The 27,364-nt window shown below is 40.1% G+C and overlaps 1 protein-coding gene across 1 annotated transcript in view; it reads right to left on the reverse strand.

Moving 5' to 3' along the window:
* Nucleotides 1-15,798: 15,798 nt before the first annotated feature.
* Nucleotides 15,799-27,364, reverse strand: part of LOC117807474 (neurocan core protein-like) — a 90,449-nt gene continuing 78,883 nt past the window's right edge. The window contains exons 14-16 of the mRNA XM_034676790.1: nucleotides 26,349-26,493; nucleotides 19,751-19,933; nucleotides 15,799-17,428 (exon numbers count right to left, since the gene is read on the reverse strand). Coding sequence (XP_034532681.1) covers nucleotides 17,292-17,428; nucleotides 19,751-19,933; nucleotides 26,349-26,493 — 465 coding nt within the window. The 3' untranslated portion in view covers nucleotides 15,799-17,291. The remainder of the gene's footprint in view (nucleotides 17,429-19,750; nucleotides 19,934-26,348; nucleotides 26,494-27,364) is intronic.

Consider the following 27,364-nt stretch of genomic DNA (forward strand, 5'->3'; position numbering starts at 1 on the left):
AGCTTCATGTCAGCAGATGGAAGTATGAGGTGCTCTTTAATCACCTGTCTTTGGAGTTGATGAAACATAGTGGACCAACACCATCAGATGACATGGCACCCCAATCATGAAAACTTCACATTAGAGTTTTAGCACCTTGGATTCTGTGCCCTTCCACTCTCCAAAATGAAATGCAAACTTTACTTTCACCTTAAAATGAGGACTTTGGACCACTGAGTAGCAGTCCAGTTCTTTTCTCATTATCCCAGGTAAGACACTTCTGATGGCTCTGGTTTGGGAGTGACTTGATATTAGGAATGCAATTAATTGGTGGTCCTTTTATTGGAGACATCGCCAAGTGGTGACTGACCTAAGCCGACTTCTTGAGAAGCTCTCCCAGTTTCTTGAATCAACATTAACATTTCAAATCTTGGTCATGCTCATGCACCTTTTCCTATACATAACTTTCTCTTCTGGACAACCTACCATTTATATGCTGCAACATGCACTCTGTGAACAGCCAGCCCGAGGTTGTCGACGATCATCTCCTGGACAACTGTCAAACCAGAAGTCCTCCCCATGGTTGTGTTTGCGTGTACTGAACTAGACCGAGAGATACATGGTGATTATTGTTTGAATAGTAGATTAGTGAAGCTTCCAGGATAAATTTGATTTTCCCTTTTCTAAATAACAGATGGAAAATATTTCACTTTTTCACAATTTTCTATTTTTTTGTCTTATATTTCATCTTGCTGAATGCCTGGCTTGCCTATGTAGTTTATATTAACACTTTGAGGAATCCAGCTGAAGCATCCTCTTCTGAGGAGGCAGAGTCTGAAGACCCAGGGGAAGCCTCGTCTATATCTTTTGCAGAGTTGGCTGAGGTAGTCAAAAAGTTCCTCAGTGGCAAGGCGCAGGGTGAAGATGAGATTTGCCCTGAGATGTGCTCCAATTATGGGGGTTTCACACTACTCAGCCTCCTGTGAAAGGTTTACACTTGGGTGCTCGAAAGGAGGCTCCGGTCGGCTCATATACAGGAGGAAGAATGCAGATTTTGTCCTGGTTGTGGTACAGTGGACCAACTCTTAACCTTTGAAAGCTTCCGGAGGGGTGTAGGGTTTTGGGTGTGGATAAACCTCTACCAACTGGATGGAACCGGATGGCAGAAGAGTGTAGAGCCGGATGGAAAAATAAGGAGCACGAGACAAGAGGTTCCAGAGCTCTAGTTTTTCTTTTTACTGAAGTCCACCACAAGTACAAAGAGTCTCACACAACATGAAGCAGATTCCTGTAAGACAAAGGAGATGTCACAGGTGTAGCTGAAGCCGTAATTACAGCAGCAGCCAAACAGAGGAGACAAAACCTGACCCCCACCTTCCAGCACACTCACTGCTGAATCTCACTTGGCCTTTTCTACACCTCAGTCTCCTCCCACACCAGTATAATCACAGTGACACTTCCCCCTGACTTTAAAACATACAGTTACATTTAAACAATATTTACAAATAAAAAACACAATGCAATTGACTGAAATACTAATACAGATTAAAGAAAATACCTAATAAACTGAAAAAATACCCCATAAGCCAAACTTAACAAAATATCCCCTCTCCCCCTCCCCTCGCTCTCCCCTGATCCCTCAACTCAGCCTAACCATATGCAGCTGCTGGACTCTTGTGGCTGCATCTTCATATGTGCACCCATGAAAACATGCCCCCGGAAGTAGACCTCAGAGAGAGAGGGATTAGTAAGGGATTTCTTTCCACAATAAAAGACCCCAAAACAAAAACAACTTCCTGTATTAGATTGTGGTTAAACTTTACAGTCAATGTATGTATTGTTTTTTTCACCTTAGTGGGGGGATGCTGTCCAGCTCCCTCACAAGGGGGCATGGGAGTTTGTCCATCCAGTCTACATTTGTATTATGGACTTGGAGAAAGCTGGTATTTCCGGTACCCCAGAAATTCAACCTCTTTTTCACAGCTTAATGTTGGCAGGTATGGTCAGACCAATTGATACATAAAACTGATGCAACACCTCATCAAGGTCTTCTGTTCCATCACTTTCAAAGTCTGTTGATATTTTGAACTAGTCCTAAAACACTTTCAAAGGCCATACTGTGCCGTACAGCATTTATCCGCTAATCTAAAACATTGTGTTCATCAAGTAAAGTCATGGTAATATTTAAAACATCCTCCATGCTAGTATGAGCCAATACTATCGGAAACTAATGTTTGCTGCAGTATTAACAGGCAGTGGTGAAGAGTACCTTTCCTCTTCCCTCTCTTTCCTCTTCTCTCCAAATATCTCAGCATACAACTCATTGGTTGAGTGAGTGCAGTACAACGCTTTGAGATTTTTCCCACAGGAATTAAGTTTAGCTTTGCACAAACTTCAACATTGTTATGATTGAACGTGCAAACAGAGAGCCATATCCACACTGCATTAGCCCTTGGGAAATAGCATCTGAAACGACCACATCTCCCTAAATGTTTCCTTTAATACCTTATACACTGTGTAATTCAGCTGAACCATGCTGCTGCGCATTAATATTCTACCAGGGAAAGCAGTTGGTTTCTGGAGATGGTTAATTGGCCAAATTGTAAGAGTTTTTTCCCCGGAGAGCAGGGGTTATTAAACAGGCAGCAGAGTTGAGTTAATTGAAAGTGTTAACAATCTAATGGAGTACACTGTGGCTAATGAATGGGAGTAAGTGCCATGTCATCTATAGAAAAAACTGCTTTAAATTTACCACAGCTCAGCTTCCAACCTTCTATCATCTGACCTATGAGGTTGCCGACTGTCACCCTTGCACAGCAAGAACTGGAGTCACACTGGTTTACTCATCAGCCTTTTTCAGCAATCCCTGATTTGGTTGAAAGAGAATGGCTGGAGGTTAATGAAACAGTTCTGTGAAAATGAGGTTCAGAGTGTGTGTGTGTGGATTGGGAAGTGTATGTTTTGTGTGCCTGTTAGGGAGAGATGAAGGAAATGAGACAGCCTCAGCAAAAACATAAAGTCACAGGGAAGGACAGAGTGAAAGGCAGGAAGGGAGAAAAACAGGGAGAATAAGATGTGTGGAAGAGAGATAGGTTGGAGAAGAGGTTTGAGAGAATTAGGTGAAGGCGGAAAGATAAGAGTTGGGGGGGGGGGGGCAGATAAATAGCTGTAGACTGCAGGGGAGTGCAAGAAGACTCACAGGTATGTGGCCCAGCACCAGCATGCAGAAATTGGCCAGTATGAGAGTTATTGTAGCTCTGCAGGGGAGAGAGGGGATTGAATGGCTTAAGAAGTACACACACTGCTGAACTTTATCTCACCTTGGTCCCAAGACCTGGTCCCAAAACACCTACAATTCACTTTTTTAGCCTGTGTGCACTTTCATCTTGTGAGGAACTTAAAGTGAGTTCCCACAGGAGGCCGGTGTAAAGAGGCAAACTTCTGACCTTTAAAACTGTCCCGATCTATCAGCTGAGTGTGTGTGTGTCTCAGAACATTTCCTGTTCAGAGCTATTTCACACATTTTCTAATTTGGTATTTTATAGACCCATTGGGCTTACCAAATTGAAGTGCTGTTTGCTTTGTGCAGAGGGCAGGAGGAACTGAATTTCTGTTTTTCAAGCTGTAGAATAGTGACCTGCGGAAAAATATTCACATCCTTAAGCCTTGTTTATACTTCTGTGTTGAATTTAATAGCCGAATGCCTAATGTCAAACTTTGTGGACTGACGTAGAAAAAAATTGGGCTGATTTTGGGCTGGGAACCCACCTTCTGAAAGAAATCAGTAAAAGCCCAACTTTTTGTTGGTCCTACAGATTATATTATCTTGCCAGATTTTCCAGAGGTACGATAAAACTAACTTCCTTCAATCTGCTCTGAAGACTATCAGGGCAGCACTGATTTGAAATAGTAAACATGTCCAATATCATTGATCAGGTTTCCTGTTGTGTGGTGGGGAACCCTTGGAAGAACTCAGTGGATTGTCATGTGGAAACAAATGTTTAGCAATTGGAGAGCAAGTCGACTGAAGACGGACTCACAACAACCAACAGCCATGGTGACAATAGTAAAGATGAAGGATGAAGTTGGATGGAAGAACTAACTTGATTTGTGGCAACAACACAAGTTTGTATACAAAACATGCTATAAAACCATAGACTGTATAAAATATGGACATAGGATCCGTGACGTCACCCATCTGTTTCTGAAGAGCTGTTTTGAGGCCAATCGCTCAACAGCAGCCATATTGCTGCAGTCGAGCGATTGTGATGTAAAGAGGCAGGCTTTGAGCCTCCTAGCCAACAGCTACAGTGTTCCCGCCTGTCAATCAAGTCAGCTGTACCTCTCATTGGAAGACTCGTAATCTCAATATCTTTGAAATTGCTGTTTTAGAAAAAAATTCACTCCCCGTACAGTGTATGCCGATTGATAAATTAGCTATCCAGACTACACTCGTCTTTTGTACCAGGCTGTAAACATGTTTATTTCTGCTGTTAAGATCAGCTTTTTTGAAGTGGTGTGTATGTGGTTTCGGATACTTCCGGAGCCAGCCTCAAGCGGATCCTCGATGAACTGCAGTTTTTAGTACTTCCGCATTGGACTCATATTTTTAGACCGGAGGTTGCTGCTTGTGTAAAACATACAACAACAAAACTGACAAGGTGACAGAAATTGCAACCACAATGTATGTATCATGATGATGTACCAGGTAGGTAGCAGCTGGAAACATCTAGCTTATCAAACATTTTGCCATTTGCCATGTTTGTGTACTCTACTAAAGTCACGTTTGCAGGATTTCCAGTTTGAGAGTGGGGACTTTGGTTGTCAGTGAAAGTAATCTGTAAGTGTGTGGTGTGCTGTGTTGGTCAAATCATTGCACTTTACACACTACAAGAACAAAACTGTTTATTTTGTCACTGATTGTCGTCATGTATTGGGTCCAACACCTTTTCAACAACTTTAAGATTTCAAAGATTTTTGTTTGGGCCAGACTTTATATCTTTTGATTCTCTCTAAAAAAAAACTAAAATAGCTTTAGGAAAATAAACATACAGAACCCCACAAAAATGAATCCCACAAAGAAGGAAAGAACAGAACAAAAACACCAACTAAAACTTAGGGTAATGAATTCAAACTAGAGCAACATAAATTAATTATTAAAACTAGTTCCATCTCCATCAGCCACAAAAGGGAAATAGCACTTACACCTTATTGCATCAGTATTAACACAGTTGTATGATGTCATTTATAATTTTCATTCAGTCACAGAGGACATTTACTGCAGAGGAAGTTCTTAAAAGGTTGATACAAAGTTAATACTTGGGTCTTTGAATGTAAATCCTTTAATGCAGTATTTTATGATGAGTAGGTAGCTTTATGAGCAAAGGAATGTAACAAGGTAAAGCCGTTTTTACCAGTTTCTTGATTTGAGAATCAAATGATCTTTGGCACATTGATTGCTCCAGAAGACTTTCATATGTGCAGTCATTGGAAGTGATGCAAATTATTTAAAGCACATCCTCATCCTCCACAAAGTTAGTAGCCACCAATTTAACTTTGTTTTCCAGCGTCTGAATTGCAAACTGTCAAGTCTGGCCAGCAGGTGTTACTTACGTAGTTCACTGGTAACATAATTCAAATTGACAGGAAATGCAAATAACTGTGATCTTGTTGAGAGAACCATCTGGCAGAGCTTTGAAGCTGAACTTACCATTCAAGGGACCCATTTCTAAATAGCTCTATTTCTGCTCAAAGAGGTATGTTTCTGCTTGCCATCCATTACACATTACATTACTGATACACCACTTCCTCCTTTCCTTAATATCACTTAACATAGCGTAACGACACGACACGACACGACACGACACGACACGACACGACACGACACAACACAACACAACATAACATAACATAACATAACATAACATAACACTACACAACACAACACAACACAACACAACACAACACATAATATGACTGAACATGAAAGTTGTCATTGTGTGAATTGTTTCATTTTTTGAAGTCTGACATGCCAGATACATGGGGAGCACTGGTTAAAAGTGACATAAAAAATATAATAATAATAATAATAATAATAATAATAATAATAATAATAATAATAATAATAATAATAATAATAATAATAATAACAATAATAATAATAATAATAATAATAATAAACTTTATTTATATAGCACTTTTCAAAAAAAGAGTGGCATAAAACCTGAGCAAAATATAATAATAATAATTATAATGATAATGATAATAATGGTTATGGTTATGATTAAAGTACCTGTGCTTTTATTGAACTTTTAGCCACCACAGAGGTGATAAAATAGTCACGTTAAACCAGATTTCTTGATTTAGGATCATGTAACGACTGTAGTTTATATTGCACAGATTACACACAGCTGGAATGGGAGAGTGCTGAGGCAACAGTGTATGAAGGACTTGGCCCATACTGACATTTTTGCTGGCTTTACTCTCAGGTTTGACTCATGCACTAACACATGCACACACCCAGATGACTGTAAAAAGAAACTGTTAGTGAGGTGATGAGCCGCCATCTGCGGCCACCATTAGGACAGGCATCACTGCAGATTCACAGGAGAAACTATTCAACTAACTGGCTGCCATAAAGATGAGGAAGATACACAGAGTTAAGATGCATATTAATCCGTTTTATTTGATACGTTTCATGTGCATACAAATGTGTGATGGCAAAAAAGTGTTTTTTTACTGCAGCCTCTTATGTGTATGTGTGAGATGTAGTCAGACAGTAATTCTGCAAGTAGAAGAGGCAGGGCAGCTTCAAGGCTGAGTAAGAGACTGCCATGCCTGAGATGATGCTAAAGCCCTTGTTGCTTTTCATAATCTTCATGAACTTTGGCAGCTTCATTTTTAGATAATGCAGGATAATACCAAAGATCCCCATTGATTCTCCACGCTTGCCAGATCAGCTTAACATCGACCCAAGAACAAGGTTATGGTTGTCAGTCTTTTCATGCCTCTCATTTATTTGCTCATCACTATTCAAAGCTATAATAAAGGAATTAGAACAAATCTGCAGTATAAATAGTGTTTTAATACCCCTTTTATTGGTCATCATTTGAAAGTTTCTAAGAAGATATGCTTGGATGTGTCTTTGAAAGCCTCACCTCAGACATTCTAGGCCTCAGAGCTAGTTAATTCAGGGCCAGGGACATAACCCCAGTGATTGTCTGGACTTGGTAATGATTGTAGTATCTTTGTAAGCACTCCTCTTATAAACTCCCCTGCTGGATCTTTGGTGAAAGTCATATCTAGCTGTAAATTTAAGCGATAATGATCATTGAGTGATGATCCCTGGTAAGCAGCCCTTTTCAGCACTATCCCCGTCAGTCACTGAGCCGAGTGAAGACATCACTCAGGCAGCAAAACTGGAGGAAGAAAATGTAAAAGAGATACTATGTTCAGAGTGATTGATTGTCGACAGAAAACAGAACTCGAGAGTGTGGCTTCTTCCTGTGTTTCGGAATAATAATGAATCTAGTTGCATATCAAAGGAGATGAGAGGAATAGGGGAGCAAGGCAGGGAGGAATGCAGTGAGGGAGAGGAGGTTGTTTTACAGGAAACACCGCTGTAAGGCAGAGGAAATTGTCCATTGATAGGAGAAGACTTGTATACAGCCTAACAGAGGACGCTCAGGTGAATTGAAGGTCTCTGAGGTTAGACGGTAACAGTAGGTGTGCTCTCTGCCAAAACAGAACTCTTCTTTCTTCTTCCCCTTTAGCTACACTCCCTCCTTTCTCTTACCTTTGATCCCTCTATCTTCCCTGTCTCGTCTCTTCTCCTCCTTCTTTCCTCCCACTTGTTTCCCCAGTACCGCTAAGGGATCTGCCCCAGGTGACCTTTTCTTTTACTAAACTCTGCAGCAGAATTTGAATATAAAACCAATCTGGGCAAAATGTTTTCTTGTAATCTTGGCAGAGGAGAGAAATATTATACCTAATCCAAAGAGATTTGGAAATGCATTTCCTTGACACATGGAAGTCAGAGAGGTGCAGATTGTTTTGCAGCTGAAGGAAAGTCAGCCTAGAGCTAAAACAGTACAGCGGTCATATATATAGCAACAGAGGACACAAAAATGAAGGTTTGCATCACTTTGAATTTCCAAGGAAGAGATAAAACTCTTCACAGTCTTGTAGATATAATCATTCATCACAAATATATGTGTGGAACTCATGAGGACCACCACTGGCTTGATCAATGATTCTTTCTCAGTGCTAAACAAGTGGGTGGCTGTCTGGTTTTCCAAGTGTTTAAAAATATATCAGGTTGTTGAAAAAAAAATTCAAGGTTTACTAGCCTTAAAGTTTAAGAGCAACAAAGGTCATGATGTATGTTTGAAAAGGATTGGTTAAATGTTGTTTGTCGTTTCTTTGTTTTCTTTTAGTGATTTTAGGTTATTCTGGTTCCTGTTCAAGTGTATTTAATTCCTAGGGTATTTTGTTTCATGTGTTGATTTCCCTTTGGTTATATGTTCTTCTTTTTTGTATACTAATTTGTATTCCTTGTCTGTGCTATTTTCTTGTGCTTCCTGTTGTAGAATCTCCCCGTGTGTTAAAAATTACTTCCTGTGTTTTCCCTCCTTTACGATTGTCTTCACCTGTACCTTGTTGTTCTTACCTGTGTCCCCTTACCTGTTACCCAGTGTGTATATACAGTCTCTGTTTTCCTTCCTTCTGTGTCGGTTCATTGTGTTTGTGATGTGTGAGCTGTGTTGTATCATGTCTTCTGTGACTGTGATTCCTGTGTTCCCTGGATTTAGTTTTATCTCTTAGCTTTTATTTATTAATTCAGTATTATTATGGAATCTGCACATGGGTCCTCCTCCTCGTTATTCTTTAACCGTGACAATACCAGCTTTAAACCTCACATAAAAGCATTATTATCACTTCTCCAATTTCCCTCCTCTTGCATTGATTCTCTCTTTCTCCAAGCAGCATTGAGGGCTTTAGAATGCTTCTTAGCGTGGTAGTAGCTAGGCAGGTAAAGCGTTTATTTCATCAAGCTTTACTGGGAACATCTCTTAAAGGAAAATTTTCCAAGCTTGTACTCCAATGTTTATGGTACACACAGCATAACCACAACCCTGCTTAATTCCATCAGGCAATCTTATTCATACCTATCACCATAAAAGTTGTTGCTGTGGCACTTAATTATTTTCGTACATGTTAAACAAGGACAAGATATAAATGGATTTTTACATGACTTTTACAGTGGTTGGCACATTATGTTGATCTTATTAGTGGGAAATGTACCAGTAAACACAATATAACATTATATACTACTGGTAGGAGTTTATCATAACTGATATTTAGTTTTTAACAATATATATAGGGTGTACATTACATTGTTTTCATCTCCTATATGAGACTTAAATTTACCATCTGTACAAATGACTTGTCAAATTATTTGTAGTGATTTAGTGCTGTTTATATAAAATTTCATCTTGATATCAATATTTTTGTCCCCACCAGGCTACTCATTTTTTCCTTACAAATAACCTGAATGTCCCCAGCACAATACAAACAAGGCATTAATCATATCCAAAATTCTACTCATTCTGTGTGTAAAATAAACTACAACAAAGAACCACTCAAACAAGGCTTGTTAACAGATCCAAACAAGGGTTTCCTTTAATCATCATTTACCTTGTAAAGAATATAATGCAATGACAGGACTGAATTCATAAGAACATACATCAATAAATATGGATTAAAACATGTGGACCACAATCATACAGGCAGCTCAAATGCAGTTTTATTGTTTCTGTGTTCAGAGTCAACATGAACACAAAGCTATAGCTGCAAACTGAAGTGTTGTGCTGGGAACAGAGCCAAAGAAGTGATATTATTCTGTTTGTTAAACTATCACCTTGCCTCTGGCTCTCTGGCAGCATTTGTGTTGACCATGTCTGTGTTTCTGATGCAGCAGTTCAAAACAGCAATGTGTGTGAATAGAAAAGAGAAACTGAAAGAGGGAGAATGAATCCACTGGGGCTGTATGAATATGGTCCAAAGAGGCTACGCCACACACAAAAACACCTGGAATTCAAATGGATAGAAAAGGGTAAACCTAGGAGTATTTACATCACAGAGGAAAGGAGTGTTGCCATGGGTGTCTGCTCAGCATTTGTGTCATTCCCACAGTATAACGTTTTTTCAATCTATCCTCAAAAAATGCAGCCATGTCATACAAATACCTCCAGGGGTGTAACTGTACAAAAGCTACTGAGCAGTGAAGATGAGATGCAGCAGTCCGCAGGAGAAAGAGAGTTTACCTTAGTGGCTGAGATCAAAATAAGAAAACATATCGATACAGATATTTCAGAAAGGGCATTTGAGGATAACCATTCCCATTATAGAAAACACAGCTCGCCTGTTAAAGAGACATAGAGGAGTGCAGTGAGCTCTGACAGTCTGCTTTCCTGTCATTAACATCCAGCGGTCAGTGGACACTATTGTACAGTCAATGTCATTGACAGACTTAATAGGAAGCCAAGACAGACAGCCTAATCATGAAATCAATAGTCTGACTTTGAGCAACTGAGGACAACAGCCTCTTCCATTCTCACCATGCTGCCATTGCTGATGAGTGCTGCCTGTAAATGCCTCTGCTTCATGTGAAGATATTTTAGAACAAATGGGAAGCAAAGATACCAAATATCTTTCATTCTCTTTATAATACACATTGGAGATTCACAGAAATTATGGAACAGGAAGAGTGAGGTGTTAGAAAAAACTCAACTTGTAATTATTTCAACCCTCATCTCCTGAAAGAGGCAGTTATTGCATTATCATCTGATTAAGTAAAAATTGACCTCATATAAACTGCTATTGTCAAAAAATTAACATCACATCAGATAAGAAAGACCTTTAAAGATTGAGATCACATTACAGGTTTCAGCGAGGCGTGCATGTTAACAAGAGTCAGAGTGTGATTGTGTTCCCTTAGTGAATATTTTCAGTCCACTGGCAGTAATAACTTGTGGTTATTTTCAAGTCCAGGGACATGTCATAGAAAATAACTTGTGATGTCTCATGTTACATCAAAAAACACAACAAAGACAGGTGTCGGCGTCTCTGTAGTAGTTTGAACTGCGTTAGCTAGTCCTGGATGCTGTATCAGAATGTTTGCTAATGTAAGCTATTTACACTATCCACCTGTATTCAAGCTAAGCAGCTAAACAGTGCCATGTTAGCATGAAATGACCTGCATATTTAATCACCAGTTGTTAAATATGATTAAGTCCAGAGTTTATTTCCTTGTCTTGTCTTCTACACATATCAAAAAATAGAGAGGATGCTATCATCAAGCCAAGGACATGCAGTTATAGCCTCAGTCTTCTTGACATTATACCTGTTTAGCCTTCAAATGCAGACTTAGGACCCCTCTACTGTCAAATTCTTAATGAAGCTAGAAACCTTTAATAACTCATAACAAGATGGCACAACTAACCAACCAATGAAATTAAAATGTTCTTGATAAGCTAGCTAGCTTGATAAAAGTTTTTTTTTAAATATCTGTCAAAAATTAAGGTCCTATTGTTCAAGGGACACAAGGAGTTTCAAGTGATACATCTTGTACTGTTTTGTAAAGTGTATGCGTGCCAGGCAGACAGTTTAATAGGAAAAACAACCATTTACTAAGGGTGTGTGTGATGCTTTTATTATTGCCTCTCTGTGCTTCACATGCTGATTTGTATGCCCTAATGTGCCTGTTTTTGATGTCCAGAGAAAGAAACGGTTTTCTTTATTTAAAAAGACGTGCTGTTCTACTCTTAATACCATGCTTGGTGGTTAGGTAGGAGTTCTCAGCTCCTTTTGACAGGTTTGTTTGCAGTGCCTGTTTATGTTGTATTTTTCTCATGGAGTAAGAAGAAATTCTATCCTGCAGCAAGAATCTTGTGTTGTTTTTGAGACATACGCACATTCAAAAGAAATCTGAGTTGTTTGTATCAACCTAGTCCCTCCATGCAGCCGGTATAACAAAGTTAACCAAGTTGTGCTCCCACATGAATGTTTAGACTGAGTGAAGTCAAACAGCAACAGCTACAAACACAGCGAATTGGTTGCGCTCACCACACTCCATCCCTTCACGCCATCCCTGCTGAACTCAAAGAACTTCAGCTGTGGTCTGCCAGTGAGGGGAATGTCTCGGTCACAATTAGGATCGGTGGCAGAGCTTCAGAAGCGGCCGGCCCACTGTGGAGACGTTCAGCGCTTTGACTTTTCTTTCCCCTCAGGCAGGGTGCTCGCTGCTCAGCCATGAGACAGCTGGCAGAAACCTCTGTTAAGCCACCCTTCTTCATAATTATGACTCACAATTATAAGGCTTCTGCTCGGTCTGTTTGCCGGTCCCCAGGGCTTCCACTAGAAAAACCAATATGGGAATGAGAGGGGGCTGTGGGCAGAGGAGATGAAAAGGGGGGATCATGAGCAAAGACACCCAGACACTTCTAAGTGTGAGGGTCAATGTCTTTGAAAACTAAAGAGGAAAGATGTGAGAAAGAATGGGTATTTTTCTTCATAAAGTCAACATTAAAGGCAGTATTGTGAGGGTGGCCAGAGAGAGCCTGTCAGAAAACCTGTGTTGCTGTTTTTTGAGGAAAACTTCAAAAAACACAGAAAACTTTGCAGTCCCATAGGATGTGCCAAGAGCAAGCTTTTTCCATTACAGAGACAACACAATCCAATACACATAACCCAGCAGGTGACTATGAACACAAATCGGGGTCTGTGGGGTCTACTAAAATTTGGGCCGTTTGGTGAGAGAAAAAATTAAAGCGTCAACAAAGAACATAATCAAACTTCATAATTGGAAGTTCCATCATACCAAATAAAGAGTGAAATATACTGAAATGTGTGCATTTCATTCGTTGCACGCATGATCATCTCTGCAGAGGCAAAGACATGGGGAAGGACATAAAAGCAGTCTAAAGTCTTGTCTATGGAGTATGAATGCCAGACCAGTAGTTGGCGATTTAACTTTGTAATGAAACAACACAGAAAACACTGCGCACCCGTGTGTAACCGGCTGATTAGCGCTCATGCCCCACAGCTGGGTGGGAACCAATCACCTGTGGTTACCTGGTTGTTTGCGGGGATAAAATTGAGTGACGGAGCTCCCTTCACTCTCTGCAGAGCTCCGGGTTGAGAGACGGTGTTCCTTTCGGGTTGGTGGATCGTTTGTGTGCCGGCAACGCATATAGTATGCGATACGAGCGCAGGGTAGTGAGGTGATAGGGTCGCGGACGGCCGAGATTGCCACTTTTGCCTTGTCTTTTTGGTGTCTTTTTGCTTGTCTTTTTGGTGTCTTTTTGCCTTTCTATTTAGCTTGTCTTTGTTTTGTTCTTTTTGTCTTGAGTTACAGACTCTGCTCAGTAACAGTGTGATTTAAAGATTCTGCTCAGTAACCGTGTGATTTGAAGATTCTGTAGTTACAGTTTACTGTCAGGCTTTTTCATGTTCTTTGCATTCTTCTAATTTATTAACTAGATGTGTGTTGTTGTCGTGAGTGTGCCGTGTTCATAGGCCTGATTCAGATAACCTGGCTGCAGTTAGCGGTGTCCTTCTAACACTGATTTCTAGTAGGTCTGTTCATGGTTGAAGTAATCATTTATTATTGTGTTTTTAAAACTATTTGTCTGCCAATTAAATAAAGATTGTGTATATATTTTTCTAAACCATGCCTTTTGTATTCATTTGTGAACTCACCTGTGTATCGTTAAAGGGGGAACCCTCTGTTAAGGGGTTGGTAACTAAAAATAAGTATATTGTTAAAACTCTTTGGGTGAAAGTCCCAAGGTGGCGTTGTTGGTATTTTATCTTCTAAACCCAGAAATCCCTTTCCAGCCCTAGCTTGGTTACACGTGCATAAAGCCGTTCTTCAACAAAGCGCTAATTGCAAACCAACAAGAAGACTATGGTGAATGCACACTTGAAAACCATTAACTTTGTCTTGAGAAGCGTTAATGAACTCGGAAGAGTCGCTAGCACAAACACAAGCTCTTTTGTCCGCCACAGCTGTTATCTTTCTACTCATGCATGGCTATTTGACAGAATGTAATATGGAAGTGTGAAATGGGCCTGTGTGTTTAAAATGTTTTACTTCTGGAACCGGTTATCAAGACTTTGCTCTTTCAATTGCCATGAATGCAGTTTTAGTGTAAATGAATGAACGTTATTGAAAACATTGAGCTTAAAAGTTTTTTTTCATATCCTCAACATGGAATCATTCATTGGTATGTTATTCCGTCTAAACTTGTGTCCTCATGCTTTAGAGTTCATTTCATTTTTTCCTAAAATGTTCTTCTGCCACACAGCCAAACCTTTAAGACGATCGTAATCACACTACCTGTGAGCATACTCTGGATTGAATTACCATAAAAATAGCTTCTATATATCTGTTTACTCATCCACTGGTGCCATGCATATTCCTTAACAGATAGAAAGAAGAAGCCCTTTTGTCACCTGAAGTCTAAAAGACAACAGCAATGCGGTGGCTGTGACAGTTTTCCAGGTCTCCTGTCAATCACCCTAAACCTTCCACAGGCTGTCCATCAAACCTACCCCCACCCTTGTCATCACAGCCCTGAGGTTGTAGAGATAATGCAGCTTGTTAATTAGGGATGTGGTAGATTAATTAAACTGATACAGAGGAGCAGGTTCCCTATTCTCCTCTGTGCACAGAGGTGTTGTCATTGCCAAGGTGAGAGGAGACAGACAAAGGCAGAGAATTAATGTGGATGGATTTTCTCACCTCATTTGACTTAATACAACCTGATCCTGCTTTAGAGGTCTTGTTATAGGTTAAATAAAAGACAGGGGGATAAAACTGAGTGATCTCCTATAACAATAACAAGCTAGTTAAACTTAAGGTGGAGGAATGTTTATGAGAAGGATAAACATAATGTATGAAAGTGAGGGGTGATTGAGGAAAAGTAGAGCAAAGACGGAGTCAAAGAAAGCAAAGTGCTGGAGTCAGTGTTTAGGACATAATCCCAGAAGCTCCAACTTCAAGTGCTGGCTTTAAACAACAGACAACAACTTAACCAGGCAGTGAAAAGGAAAAAGGAAAGAGAGCAAAGTGCTTTTTTATATGTCCCAATCCCCTCTTTATAGCAGCACACGCAGCAGGAGGAGAGCACAGGTGTGAAATGGTGTAGGCACAGCGGCGTGACTTGTTCTGCCCCAGAAATGGGAAGCCTTAGTATCTGCCGTCCCACCTCAATCATAAACACACACACATATCAGAGCCCACTAACACACACATAGTATTCTCTCTTCCTTGTGCAAACAGCTTTCTTTTGATTCCACAGTCATCGAAATGAGTTTCTAGCAGTTTTCATGTTTGAATAAATCAGCAGAGCCGTGCACACTGTGAAAATCTACATTGTGTAATTGAAAGAAATCTGCTTTAATTTATTTAATTTAATTACTCAATGATTAAACAATAATTTGAATCAGGAAAGATGATGCTTGAAACAACAAACCAATACAAAAAACAGACCACTGTGGTTTCAATCAGCTTGATGAGCTGCCTCATCCATCTCATTGTTTTGGTTTGCTCTAGCAGTTAACACCGTAGCTAGACAAGAGACACTATTGTACTTTTTCACAGCACATTCAACTGTTATGAATTGCTCCATGCCAAGAACCAAAGTGAAAAAAAATTGCAACTAGCTAGTGTGCATGATCCAGCTTACCTAGATCATTTTTGCATTCAGCTGCAAAAATTAACACAAAGTGCAATAACACAAAAGGAGCCAAAAGTACAGGAAATGTTGTAATTAAGTTTGCTTGGTGATCACACATTATCTAGGGTTGAAAATGAATGTTAGTGTTACTCCACAGCTGCTTGATATGTGGACAATGGTTGCCAATGTGCTGGCTGATACAACACAGATTGAAAAATGAAGCCAATTCAAATGTCTGAAAGAATGAAATGCATTATCAATGAGTTGAACAACGATGTTCCCAAATTCTGAGAAATGTGCCTAAAACAGACATGTATTATCGTGACCCAACAGCTGAAAGAATGTGTTTTAGATAAAGTTTTGTGAGGCTACATATAAAGTTTTAAGATATCTCCTATTATGTGTGTCTTTTCAATTTTTTGTTTTTCTTGCAGTGCATCAAACTCTAATGGACCTCATCATACTTGGTGCTAGGTGTGACACATGTTAGGGCCACATGATCTACCAATATATAACCTGCTCCCTTGTTCTTTATGTCTCTTATGGCTTGCTGACAGCACAATTTATCCACATAGAATCAAATATGTAAAGCTCCAAGCAAATGAACATCTTCATTAATTCACAGCACATATTCCTACAGCAACATAAATTATGAGAAACATAAAGCACAGTGAAACTGCTGATTACAGATACATTGAAATCAGAAGTGTTGACTCTTGGAAATGACAGGGGTAGATGTCTCACATCACAAAAGCAGTTTGAGATTATTTTACACTTTTGTAAATAAGACAAATGGATGTTTGTTCTGATGTGATCACATGGAATAGAGATGCAGTGTGTTTTCCATTTCCCTCTGGAGGTTGAGAATTACATCTAAAATAACGCTTAAACTGACTAACATACAACACCAACGATAAAATAAATTAATTACAAATCTGAATCTCTGAATTGAAGTAAATTAACTACATTTGTTTTAGGATAATTTACTTTAAGTTTAGCATGACTACTGGCAAAGAGAAAACCAAAAGCAGCTGATTCAAGAAATAAACTGATTATTTGAAATAATGTGTTTCACAGACTAACATGAACATCTTTCCTGACTGATTCTGATACAGTACTTTCAGTGTTGTTGGCTCTATTAAAGTTTCATACTAAAATGTTCAGTGTTTGGTGCTGAAAAACATCTCAGCGTAGCCCCATGTTTCAGGTCGTTGTTAAGCTCTAAGGAAGAGTAACTGGGTCGACTAAGAAAGACAGGTGAGATACAAGTTCAGACAAGAAATTAAAACTGAAGAGGAAAGGACAAAGAGTTCAGAGCAGTCTTGTTATTGTATTTGTGATGCCTGGGAGCACTTTGACAGGCCTCAGAATTGACTATGATAGAGGCTGACTCGGAGGACCAGAGGTGGAGCTGAGGGGAGGGTGGTGCAGAGACGGGGTTCAGGCAAAGAGTTCTGGGCTGTCAGATATGAAGCCTTGGTTGGGTAATGGGGGGAAAAGGAGGGGGACGACAGGGAGACAGGCAAGCTGCAGTCAGCAGCAGAAGAGAAAAGTCAAGGATGTTTTGGTTCAGAAGTGGGCGTGGTTGTGGCCCTGACCCGCCTCTCCTCTGTGGTGTCCTCCCTCTCTGTGGCCGTGCCTCTTGTGCTTCCTGTGCTCCCTCCTGCCCTTGTGGTGGTGACGCCGGTAACGGTGGGCTCGTCGAGCTGGTGGAGCAAACAGAGAAAAAGTGAGAGACAGTGGTAGGATGGTTTTACTGTTTCCACCACACTGAGGGAATCTGTTTCATCTCACATCCAGGAGAGTTTACCAAACTTTGAATAAAGCTTTAACTCTACTGATTCTTAAGAAAGACAAACATCTCTTAGATTGTGGCAGCTGTGGACCACTTTATTTGTTAAATTTCAGATGTAAAGCTTTAAGCTCATGTCTAATCCCACTGTTTTGATCCTGGTCTGCCCAAAATAATTTCTGACAATCAAACAGGGTTTGTTAAAGAATGACAGTTATTGCCCAACATTGAAAGAGTAAAAACTTCTCCTGACATTTCTCAAACGGCCGGAATGGTTTAATTGTTAGATGCAGAGAAAGCTTATGATGTGGTTGAGTGAATATTTTTTTTTCTGGAGGTAATTTGGTCTTGTTTCTAAATTTGTTGCTTGGATAACACTTTTACATTCTGTCCAAACTGATTGCATGAAAACAATCCCTCATAGGTCTGATTATTTTCTCCTTGCAGGAGGAGTTCTTTGCTGATGTGCTAGGTCTGCAGCTGTCCCTGCTGGGCTGGTTTTGGAATACCCAGTATCTCTTTACGCTGATGACTTTATATCACAGACCTGCTGTGTGTGAAAGATGAGTAAGCAGGGTAAAGGCTGATTTATACTTCTGCGTCGCCCCTACGCAGCAGGGGCTGACGCGGACATGAGCCCCACATACTTCTGCGTCGATGTGTCCGTGTCGCGCAGCAATTCTCCTCCGAAACGCTTGAGGGCAGTGTGGTCTCTCTGATAGCCGGTCACCTGCTTCCGGTCCTGCTACGATCTCTGTTTACTTTTCCACATCGATTCAGAGCGTGTTAAGTTAATCTACAGCTGATACATGTTGCTGTTTATCATACAGACATGATTACATGAAGAATAGAGAGGAGGAGATGAAATACACGGCCTATGTGTGGCCGATGTCCGGGATCCCGGAAGTGCTGTGAATGCGGGAAAGACCAAGCCGTCGAGCGGACCAATCACAGAGCTTGCGGTCCGCGTCGGCTCTACGCGTAGTTACATTTTGGAGGAGGTGCACGTCACCTACGTGCGTAGGCCTCTGCGTAGGTATGGGAGCTACGCGGACCTACTGCGTAGGCTACGCCGTCGATTCGACGCAGAAGTATAAATCAGCCTTAAGAAAGTTGAAAAGTCAAAACCACACATTCTCTGTAGGTTTAACTGTTCCACCACACTCGGAGAATCTGTTTTATCTCACATTCAGGAAACTGGTACACTGAGCTAAAGCCACCCACTCCCAGCCTCAGTATAAGCTTTTTCCTGGGGTATTATCTCTAATGAGGCTGCTCTGTCCATTTATCCACCGTACCAACAAAGAAATGTCATCTGTAATGAATGATAACAACAATGAAACTCTGGATCAAAAAAACAGCACTGTCCAAAGATGAAGAGTCATATGAAAGCTAATCCTTATCACTTTGAACACAGGCTTTCAGCTTTTCGTCCTTACTGTCACATTGTGAGCTGAGTGAAATCAAATACATGTATGTTAAATATTTATATACCAACCCTTTACATCTCCTCTGGAGAAAAAAGAGATTATTGAAAAGTTCTGACATCTATTCTGCCTCTTCTCCGAGTCCTTCAAAATCATTTTGTGAGAAACTAAAGTTTATTTTTAGGTTCAAAGGAGAAAAGGTGTTTAAAGTAGCACTATGAAAGATTATTTTCACTGAGTTTAGATATCCACAGATCTAAAATAAGAAGTAGCTTCAACTGGAAATGAAAGACTGTGATAGTAAAGCAGTATCAACATTTCACACCATCTGAAAACCTCCAAGAGCTGATATGAGAATTCAGCTTCTGGGAGTGTTCCTTTCTTTAAGAAGGTTTTGTATAATAGTGAGTAAAGAAAGGTCATTGATAATTTGTTTTTGGCTATTCAAATCCTTTGTATTTTATGAATAGTCAACCAGTTGCAAAAATAGTTATGAAAGAAGTCTTAAAAGAAGCCCTACCTCAAGCATCTAATACTTCAAAGGAGATCTGACCACTTTCAAGTAAGCCCAAGGGATTATCATCCAGTCTGCAACCACAGTAATCCTTTTGGTTGCAATTATTAATAATAAGAGTTGTCATGGTGACAGCAGTTCCTGAGAGTGGTTAATGTAGGAGGATTGCCTGACAGACATATGGTGGCGTGAGTGCTAAAAATAAGGAAATGTAAACATGAAGATGACCTTACAAACTTTGCATGTTGTTGCCGTCTGACAGCCTTCTCTGGGATGCTGTTGTGTAAAAACTCACATTTTATGCAGATGATTTTTGGCCGCTCCCACTTGCCGTTGGCACGACACTTAGCAGTTGGGACATGGCGCTGCAAGAAGCCATCAGCACACTGGTAGCGCACTACAGAGTGGATGTCATAGTGGGTACGCTTTCGACCAATCAGGAAGGCATTGTCCACAGAGGGCGGGGTTCCACAAAGCACTGTGGGGTCAATGAAGGACAAATCAGAGGGTGCACATTACTTTAATCAGTATCATTTTCTGTCATAAGGTTGTGTGTGTGTGTGTGTGTGTGTGTGTGTGTGTGTGTGTGTGTGTGCGTGTGTGTCTGTCTACAATACAGAGAGCAGAGGAGAATTGTGAACGTGTGACCATGTAGAGACAGAAATGCAATCCCGTCATATAAATAAGATAAATAACATAAGGCTGTTTAGTCTGTTAAATAAAAGAACAAGGTATAGACCTGATCCATGAAAGAGGGAACCTTAAATCACTTCTGCTTCGACTTCCAAGGGGGCGGGGGCGGGACCCGGAGGGTAGGCCCCGATATAACGGCAGGGAAAACACTGTCCGGTATCAGGCTGAAGTCTTACACAGCATGCAGTATAAGACCACAAGTAATGCATATACGCACATCAACCAATCTAGCATCACTACAGGACCACGGAACAACTCTGCTCTGCAACCAAAGAGGACACTCGTGCTTCCCTCTCGTGCAGGCGTGCGCTCACACACACATATGTCAACATATTAACCCAACAGACTGTTAATGGTGAAATATATATTTCCATATGAAGCACAGTTAAAACAAACGTGACCAGCTTGGACTGAATGAATGTGGGGGGAGCTCAGTTGGAGTTCAGTGGACCTGCGCTCAACAATGGAGCCCAGGGGAGTCAAGCGCAGATCCTCTGAACTTTCAGTACAGAGCGCCTCTTCAGAAGTTGATAATAAATATAAAATTGCATATCGTTCGGTTCATAGGGCGTACTAAAAGGTTACCACTGTATCGAACGGTTCGATACAGATAAACGTATTGTTGCACCCCTAACAAATATGTATAGAATCATGACATTTATCTGGATCGATGTTCCTGATAAGTCACTTTTTTTTAGGCGAAAATATCTCAGACACCTCTCAGAGCACAAATGTGGATAGAAAGTGGATTTAGCTTTGCAGGACAGCGTGTATGTCCAAGTCGATCAGTGAGTGGGTGGTTTTCAAAGTAAGAGTGTTTTAGACACAAAAAGAGTTGAGGCAGAATCAGAAGAATGTTTACAAAGGCTGGGATGAAGTGAGGACTGACACTTTGGTCACAGGCTGACAGGATGAATGAGCCTCAGGGAGACACTCGAACAACTTCACAGATTCTTAACTCTGCAGTCAGAGGGTGCCAGTGTCCCTGAGGTGACAGCATGTGAATGTATGGTAACTCTTGGAGTCCACAGATGAGTGAGTCGCTCCTTCTTCTTCTGCTTTAGAACATATTGCAGTCCAAAAGAATGGAAACATTTTGAGTCACCACCTTTTTTTTTTGAGTCAAACTGCAATTTCACAAATGATTACTCCTATACTTATCCAGGTGAACAGAATAGCTTATATTACCGTTTCTAGTATGTGGCAACTGAACTAATTATCAAAAATGGAGAAAGCTTTATTGGTGCTTTAATGGACTGCTAAAGAGATTTCACCTGAAAGGTAGAATTTAAACAATGTGATAGCCATGGCTCTTTTTATTTTATGAACCACTTAGAGTCTACTTCTCTATAAAGTTTGTCACTTCTGTACACCTTCAGCTGTACAATTGGTTAAAGCTAGGAATGAATGCAGTGTGTGTACTTGTTCTTATTTCTGATGACTCATGCAGTGCTATTTTTGTAGTATGACACATGGTTAAAGTCCCTCTGCCTATTACTGGTCAGTGTTTTATCAAAGCTGCTTTGGAGACAACAATCTGTAATAAACCAATTAGCAGCAATCAGAAAATCCCTCTTCCTAATACATCTTTAATTCTTAAAAAGGGAAAGAATGTCACAATCTCTGATGAAAGTATTAATGCCACATTGCTGCTCACAAGAGACAACCACTCACATAACACACATGGAAGGCTTAACATTTCTGTTACCTTACACCTGCACTCTTCAAGGATTTATTTTTATTGGAGCAAGCAAATTCAGAATGTGTTGAAGAAGTGATAAAAGAAAATATCACTAAGTCGGAAATAGAGCTGTGTTTAGGGTTGATACAAAAAGAAATGTGTGTTTCTTTGGAAAAGTCAACCAAATACGCTTACCGACTCATTTCCCCCCATTAATATATGACTGTTGATTTCTAGTTAACTTTTATTGTGTAGGACTTAAAATGAAGCCACTATTAGCATCTCTGAAAAGATCTAGTAATGGATGAGTCATTCAGTTAATATTATTCTAACATGGCAGTAGCAGCATTGAGCCTCTAATATATCTACCCTCCTTTTTTGCAGTGGGTTGCTTTCCGTGCAGACAGCAGCCCTTTTGCCATACTGTGACTGATACTGAGATAAGTGACTAAGCTCTACCATTACATCACCTCTGTACTTTCACATCGATCTGAACAATACTGTCATGTTGCTCTCTTAGTGTATGATTTTGCACAGAAAATACAGCAAAATATGTAAACAGACAACCAAAGTTTCATACACATGGTGCTGCTTCATCTAACATTAGCACCAACTGCCAGTTGCCAAACCTGCTGCTGCCTTGGTGGCAGGAAAACCCCCATACCCTAGTTCCAACCCCACACTGACAGCAAAGTATAACAGGGGTGCCACAGTCCTGTCTTCCACAGGCTGTGAAAGCGGCTTCATGAATGACGATTACGGAAAGTGTCAAAATGATGGACAAAGTCAAAGCTGCACTAATCGTTATATTAATGGGTCAGTGATTATGTTAATTCAAAATGTGTTGCGTAACACTCAAACACTCAGATAACTTTCACTTGAATTGGCAATTCCATTAAATTCCACTGAGCATGCAGGAGCCTTTTGTCCATTTTTATGACTTAAAACCACACTTTGTTGTCCTGTCACTGCTGAAGACCTTGATCAGACACAGAAGGCAGACAACTAGAGTGAGCTATGCAGCATACAGACACAAATATATATATATATATAAAAAAAGCTATTTACAAAAGGCGAAAAGACAGACCAAGAAACCAAAACCTTAAGGAAAAAAAAAAAAAACACAAGGAAAGAAATGGACATGGTGAAGAGAATTTTGGATATAGAGATTAAGGAGATCAATTTTAATAGAGATTCACCTCACTTGTTCTTAGCACCCACACTTACTGGCATACTTAAGAATAAAAACATACAGAAAACATAACAACGTACAGAATGCTTCAGTGCTACCGCTTCTTCTTGCAGCTCGTTAAGCCAATTTTAAAAGCAAAGAGGAAGTTCCTTCATGTAGCTAGTTACATGCAGTGTGCCTGCTTCAGCTACACTTGAAACACCACATAGCCAGATATATTTTCTGTCACTGTGTCTCTCTCTCTCTCTCTCTCTCTCTGTGTGTGTGTGTGTGTTTGGGTGGCAGGGGGTAGTCAGTATGAGTCAGGCATGGAGAGAGCTGCAGACAGTTAGATGCTGGTTCCTCTCAGCACTCCCCCATTTCCTCAAAGCATCCAAACACAGACTGACAAACCCATTAAAGTGAATCAGAGCAACATCAAAGTGCATGCATTCAAACTGAAACACCACTGGGAGTCAGTCTCATGTGGAAACATGTGGACAAAGTTGAATTTCTCAAATAACAACTGTGTGAATATTTACTGACAGCCAATGACAGCCCAGATCATTTGAGGAAAAATACATATAGCTTATTTTATGTTGTGTATCAGTCAGTGCCGTGAATCTGAAAAAATGCAGGGAAGGCAACCATTGAGGACAGACAGAATATATAGTGTAGGATTTATTTATTTTTTCCAGCTGTCAGTTAAACACTTTGAACTGTTATGGCTGGAAAAGCATCCACGAAGCAGCTTAGAATCAACACCTTCATCCTACCCTATGAGACGAGTCTGTGTGAGACCAGTTTCAGTCATCATTAAAAGTACTGTTCAGCATTTCATGAAATAACCTTGTTTGCTCTCAGTATGAATACAATACAGCTGTCATAACTGTGTAAATCATGGAGCTGGAGCTAGAAAACCTAAAAACCAATAAAGATGAACCAATGCAAACCTCAAGCAAGGTCAAAGAAAGCATCACCTTTTAAAAGATTTAAAGAAGTCCATACGCTTACCGCTGAGAGACATGGTTGCAGCAAAGTTATTCACCACAAAATATGTAACATTCTTACACATCCACCTTTGTGCTGATATTCATTCATTAGCTGTCGAGCTGTGGCTGAGTGGATTTCAAGTTTAAGTTTGGTTAGCTGTATACAATCTTTCTTCTAATGCTATCACAGCTCAGTTATTATTGAATAGAAATGAGAATGGTACCATTCCTCTTATCCATCCTTTTACAAGAAAAAATAATTATCTTATTTCCAAAAAAGTTAAATTATTTATTTTATGTTAATAGTTTAATCTGTTTTCTTCAAGTTTGTACAGAAATGTTCGGTCAGAGATTTCAGTCTCTGAGTTAGGGATGTGCATATTTAATTGACTAACAGTTAAAGTTGTCACCCTTGGTAGCTGGCTCCAGAATTACTAGTCAGTCACACTAATCATTATTACTTTTTATTGTATCGCTGACATGCTGTTGCGTCTAAGCTGTAATGCAGCCACCCATCACCTGCCAGAGGTGCAGTCCTGGTTCATGAGTACTGCCATAATGCTTTAATGCTCTACTACCCTGATGTAAACCAGCACAGTGGACAGGGGGCAGCTCATAGCATGGTTCAGTTTGGCAGTGTTCTGATCTTGAAAATAGTTATAGAGTTGCGTGCTGGATGTGTCGGGTTAAACTGGTGTAAAACCACTTAACTGTTTACTCTGCATGTGGACATCAACCTACAAGGAAGACCAAAGGCTGATGGTGCTAGCTCTGCCAACGTTCACCACACTCAACAAATTATTTTGACATAATTTATCCACGGATGATATTGAAACCCTGTTTCCAGCCATGTTAAATACATTGTACCCAATTTAGACTGTTTTCTTAGTGTTATCCTACCTTTAGACTCTTCGACTGGTGGGAATTTAGTTGCTCCAAACATCTCTAGTCTGAGTTGTTGTGTAGTGTGGTTCACTCAGAGAACACCATTGACAGTCAGGTGGGTCACAGACCTCTGCTGTATCCCTGAACACAGCTCCCCGAGGAGCATGTAGCTATCTGTAGCAGCAATGTTGACAGAATAACAAGACAGAGTCCTATGGGGAGGTCTGAGGCTGCTTGGGTCAGGATGGTGAATCTTGTCCTACATTTCTTGTTTGTCTTTGACTGAACAGAGCAATACACAAATCAATGCCTGGACTATTCTTATATAATGGAAATGTGTGGTTCTGTTCAATTAAGCTCAAACTGATGTTGTGAACTTCAAGCGCAAACATCCATCGAGCCTGCTCTCCATGATGCTACCTCACATCTCAGTTACATTTTCAGCACAGAATCTTTTGCATGATGTCCATCCCTTGAGAAGATTACTTTAACGGACAAAGCCATACACACGACTGAAAACATATGCACTCTATATGTATTTATGATGTATGGCTCTGATTACTTTGTGAGTTTTTGAGCAGAAATGAAAGTATATGATTTTTACTTTTAACAGTACTTGTCCAACACAGCTCCAAGGAAAGTTTGAAAACACAGCCACCCTTGGCTCCTTGTCTCTCCACCTATTTATTTATATGTTTGTCTTCTTTGCATTGCACATAAGTCTGACCTGTATGCAAATGTGATGCAAAAATAAGCTGTAATAAGCTCTCAGAGGAGAAAGTGATGGTCCAATTCCAACAGTAAGAAGGGGCAGCAGTGACAGGGGACATGCAGCAGAGTTAACACAATTGTAACAAAATACACAAGAACCCCAAAAGTTTTCTTTGCCTCAAGACATGTTTCCCCTCACTAAAACAGAACATTTGACCAAGGACATAACGCAGTGTTATGAGAGGTACACAGATAATGTTTTATAGCTGACCTAGAGAATGATAGGAGATGAAGGAGTAATGTTGAGCAGTAAAGAGTGTAAATCTGGACTGAGTAAAGAGGTTCCGAGTTAATCTATTCTGTTGCAGAGAGCCATTTATAATGTAAAGTGTGACATATCCTGGATGTTCTCCTCCTCTGAGGGTTCATGTCTTCACTCTCTGTGCTTTAACACAATGAGGCTGACACACCTCAGCTGCTTTACATAAAAAAGTCTGAAGAACATTTTGTCAATCTTATTCATATTCTATTTTATGATTGTCCATAGAGGATTTTCGGCGAGACTGCACAGTGAGGTTGTTTCTCTTCTGACCTTTTTTGTTAGTCTAACTTTCCTTATTCCTTCTTTTCAGCGTTCCTCACGGTACATTCGGTTACACTTTGCCTTCTCACCTTTCTGTCAGCCATTTAATTCACTTGTTGAAGTAATAGAATACTTAATGTTGCTCCCTTCTCTCACCCTCCACCTAGTTGTTCTCACCTGTTCCCTTCTTGCAGACGTAGGGCAGGTTGTAGTTGCAGGGCACATCATTCCATTTGCCGTTCTCATGAGCGATCATTACCACGCAGTCTTCTCCTCCAGCAAAGAAGTTGTCTGGCTGGTTCTCACGCCAGTTCTCATATTGCTGCAAATACAAACATGACAAAGATGAACTGTTGAGAAAATGAACAGCACTTTTTTTATTCATCTAAAATTAAACACCTACAAGTAGCTTTGAACTGGCCCTCACACCTTTTGTGCACGTCAGCGTATGGTGCATGTCACAATTTGTTGCAGGTCACGATGTGGTGCAACTACAGTCTGTTGTCTGTCTTTACCAGTGAAAGAACAGCAATTATGGCTCTGAATTGTCATGTTTTGCACTCAACAGGAAGTGATAGCACACATTGTAAATTCTATGTTATCCTACTGCAAAATCCTGTTACGTACAACAAACTTTGAAAAGCAGCCAAAACCACACCTTTCTGAGTTTTGAACACAAGGGTAAGAGCGTTTCCTCAGGTGTCTTCTGCAGTCACAAAAATTGTATGTGTATAACATTTATTTAGACATAAAACTATAACAAGCCGCCATGGCTACACTTTAAGAGTTTTATACAGAAGCCGGATAACTTTTCCTCAGTAACGTATCTTCTTGCCCTCCACCAAATTTGAGGTTGATTGGTTAAATCCTTTTTGATGAGTTTAAGATTTGAACTTTCTGCAGGGGCTGTATTTTTAAAATGATGTAGAGTTTGTCATAGTCATTTAGCCATGCATTTATCTTTTTATGTAAAGCTGAGAAAGCTTTACATAAAAAAGGTTAAGGTAAAACTGAAAATGTTAAAGGTGTGTTGAGTTCAGAATATTCAGCTCCTCTGTATTTTTCTTCTAGGCTTTTAAACGATGGGTTTATAAGAAAACAAGTGTTACCCTTACAAAGTGTGAGGGGAAAGCTATAGTTTAGATTTTTATTAGCCAGCTAACTAGTTGTTAGATGGTTGTTAGCCTTGATGC

The sequence above is a fragment of the Notolabrus celidotus genome, chromosome 2 (assembly GCF_009762535.1).
Source record: "Notolabrus celidotus isolate fNotCel1 chromosome 2, fNotCel1.pri, whole genome shotgun sequence".
Lineage (NCBI taxonomy): Eukaryota > Metazoa > Chordata > Actinopteri > Labriformes > Labridae > Notolabrus > Notolabrus celidotus.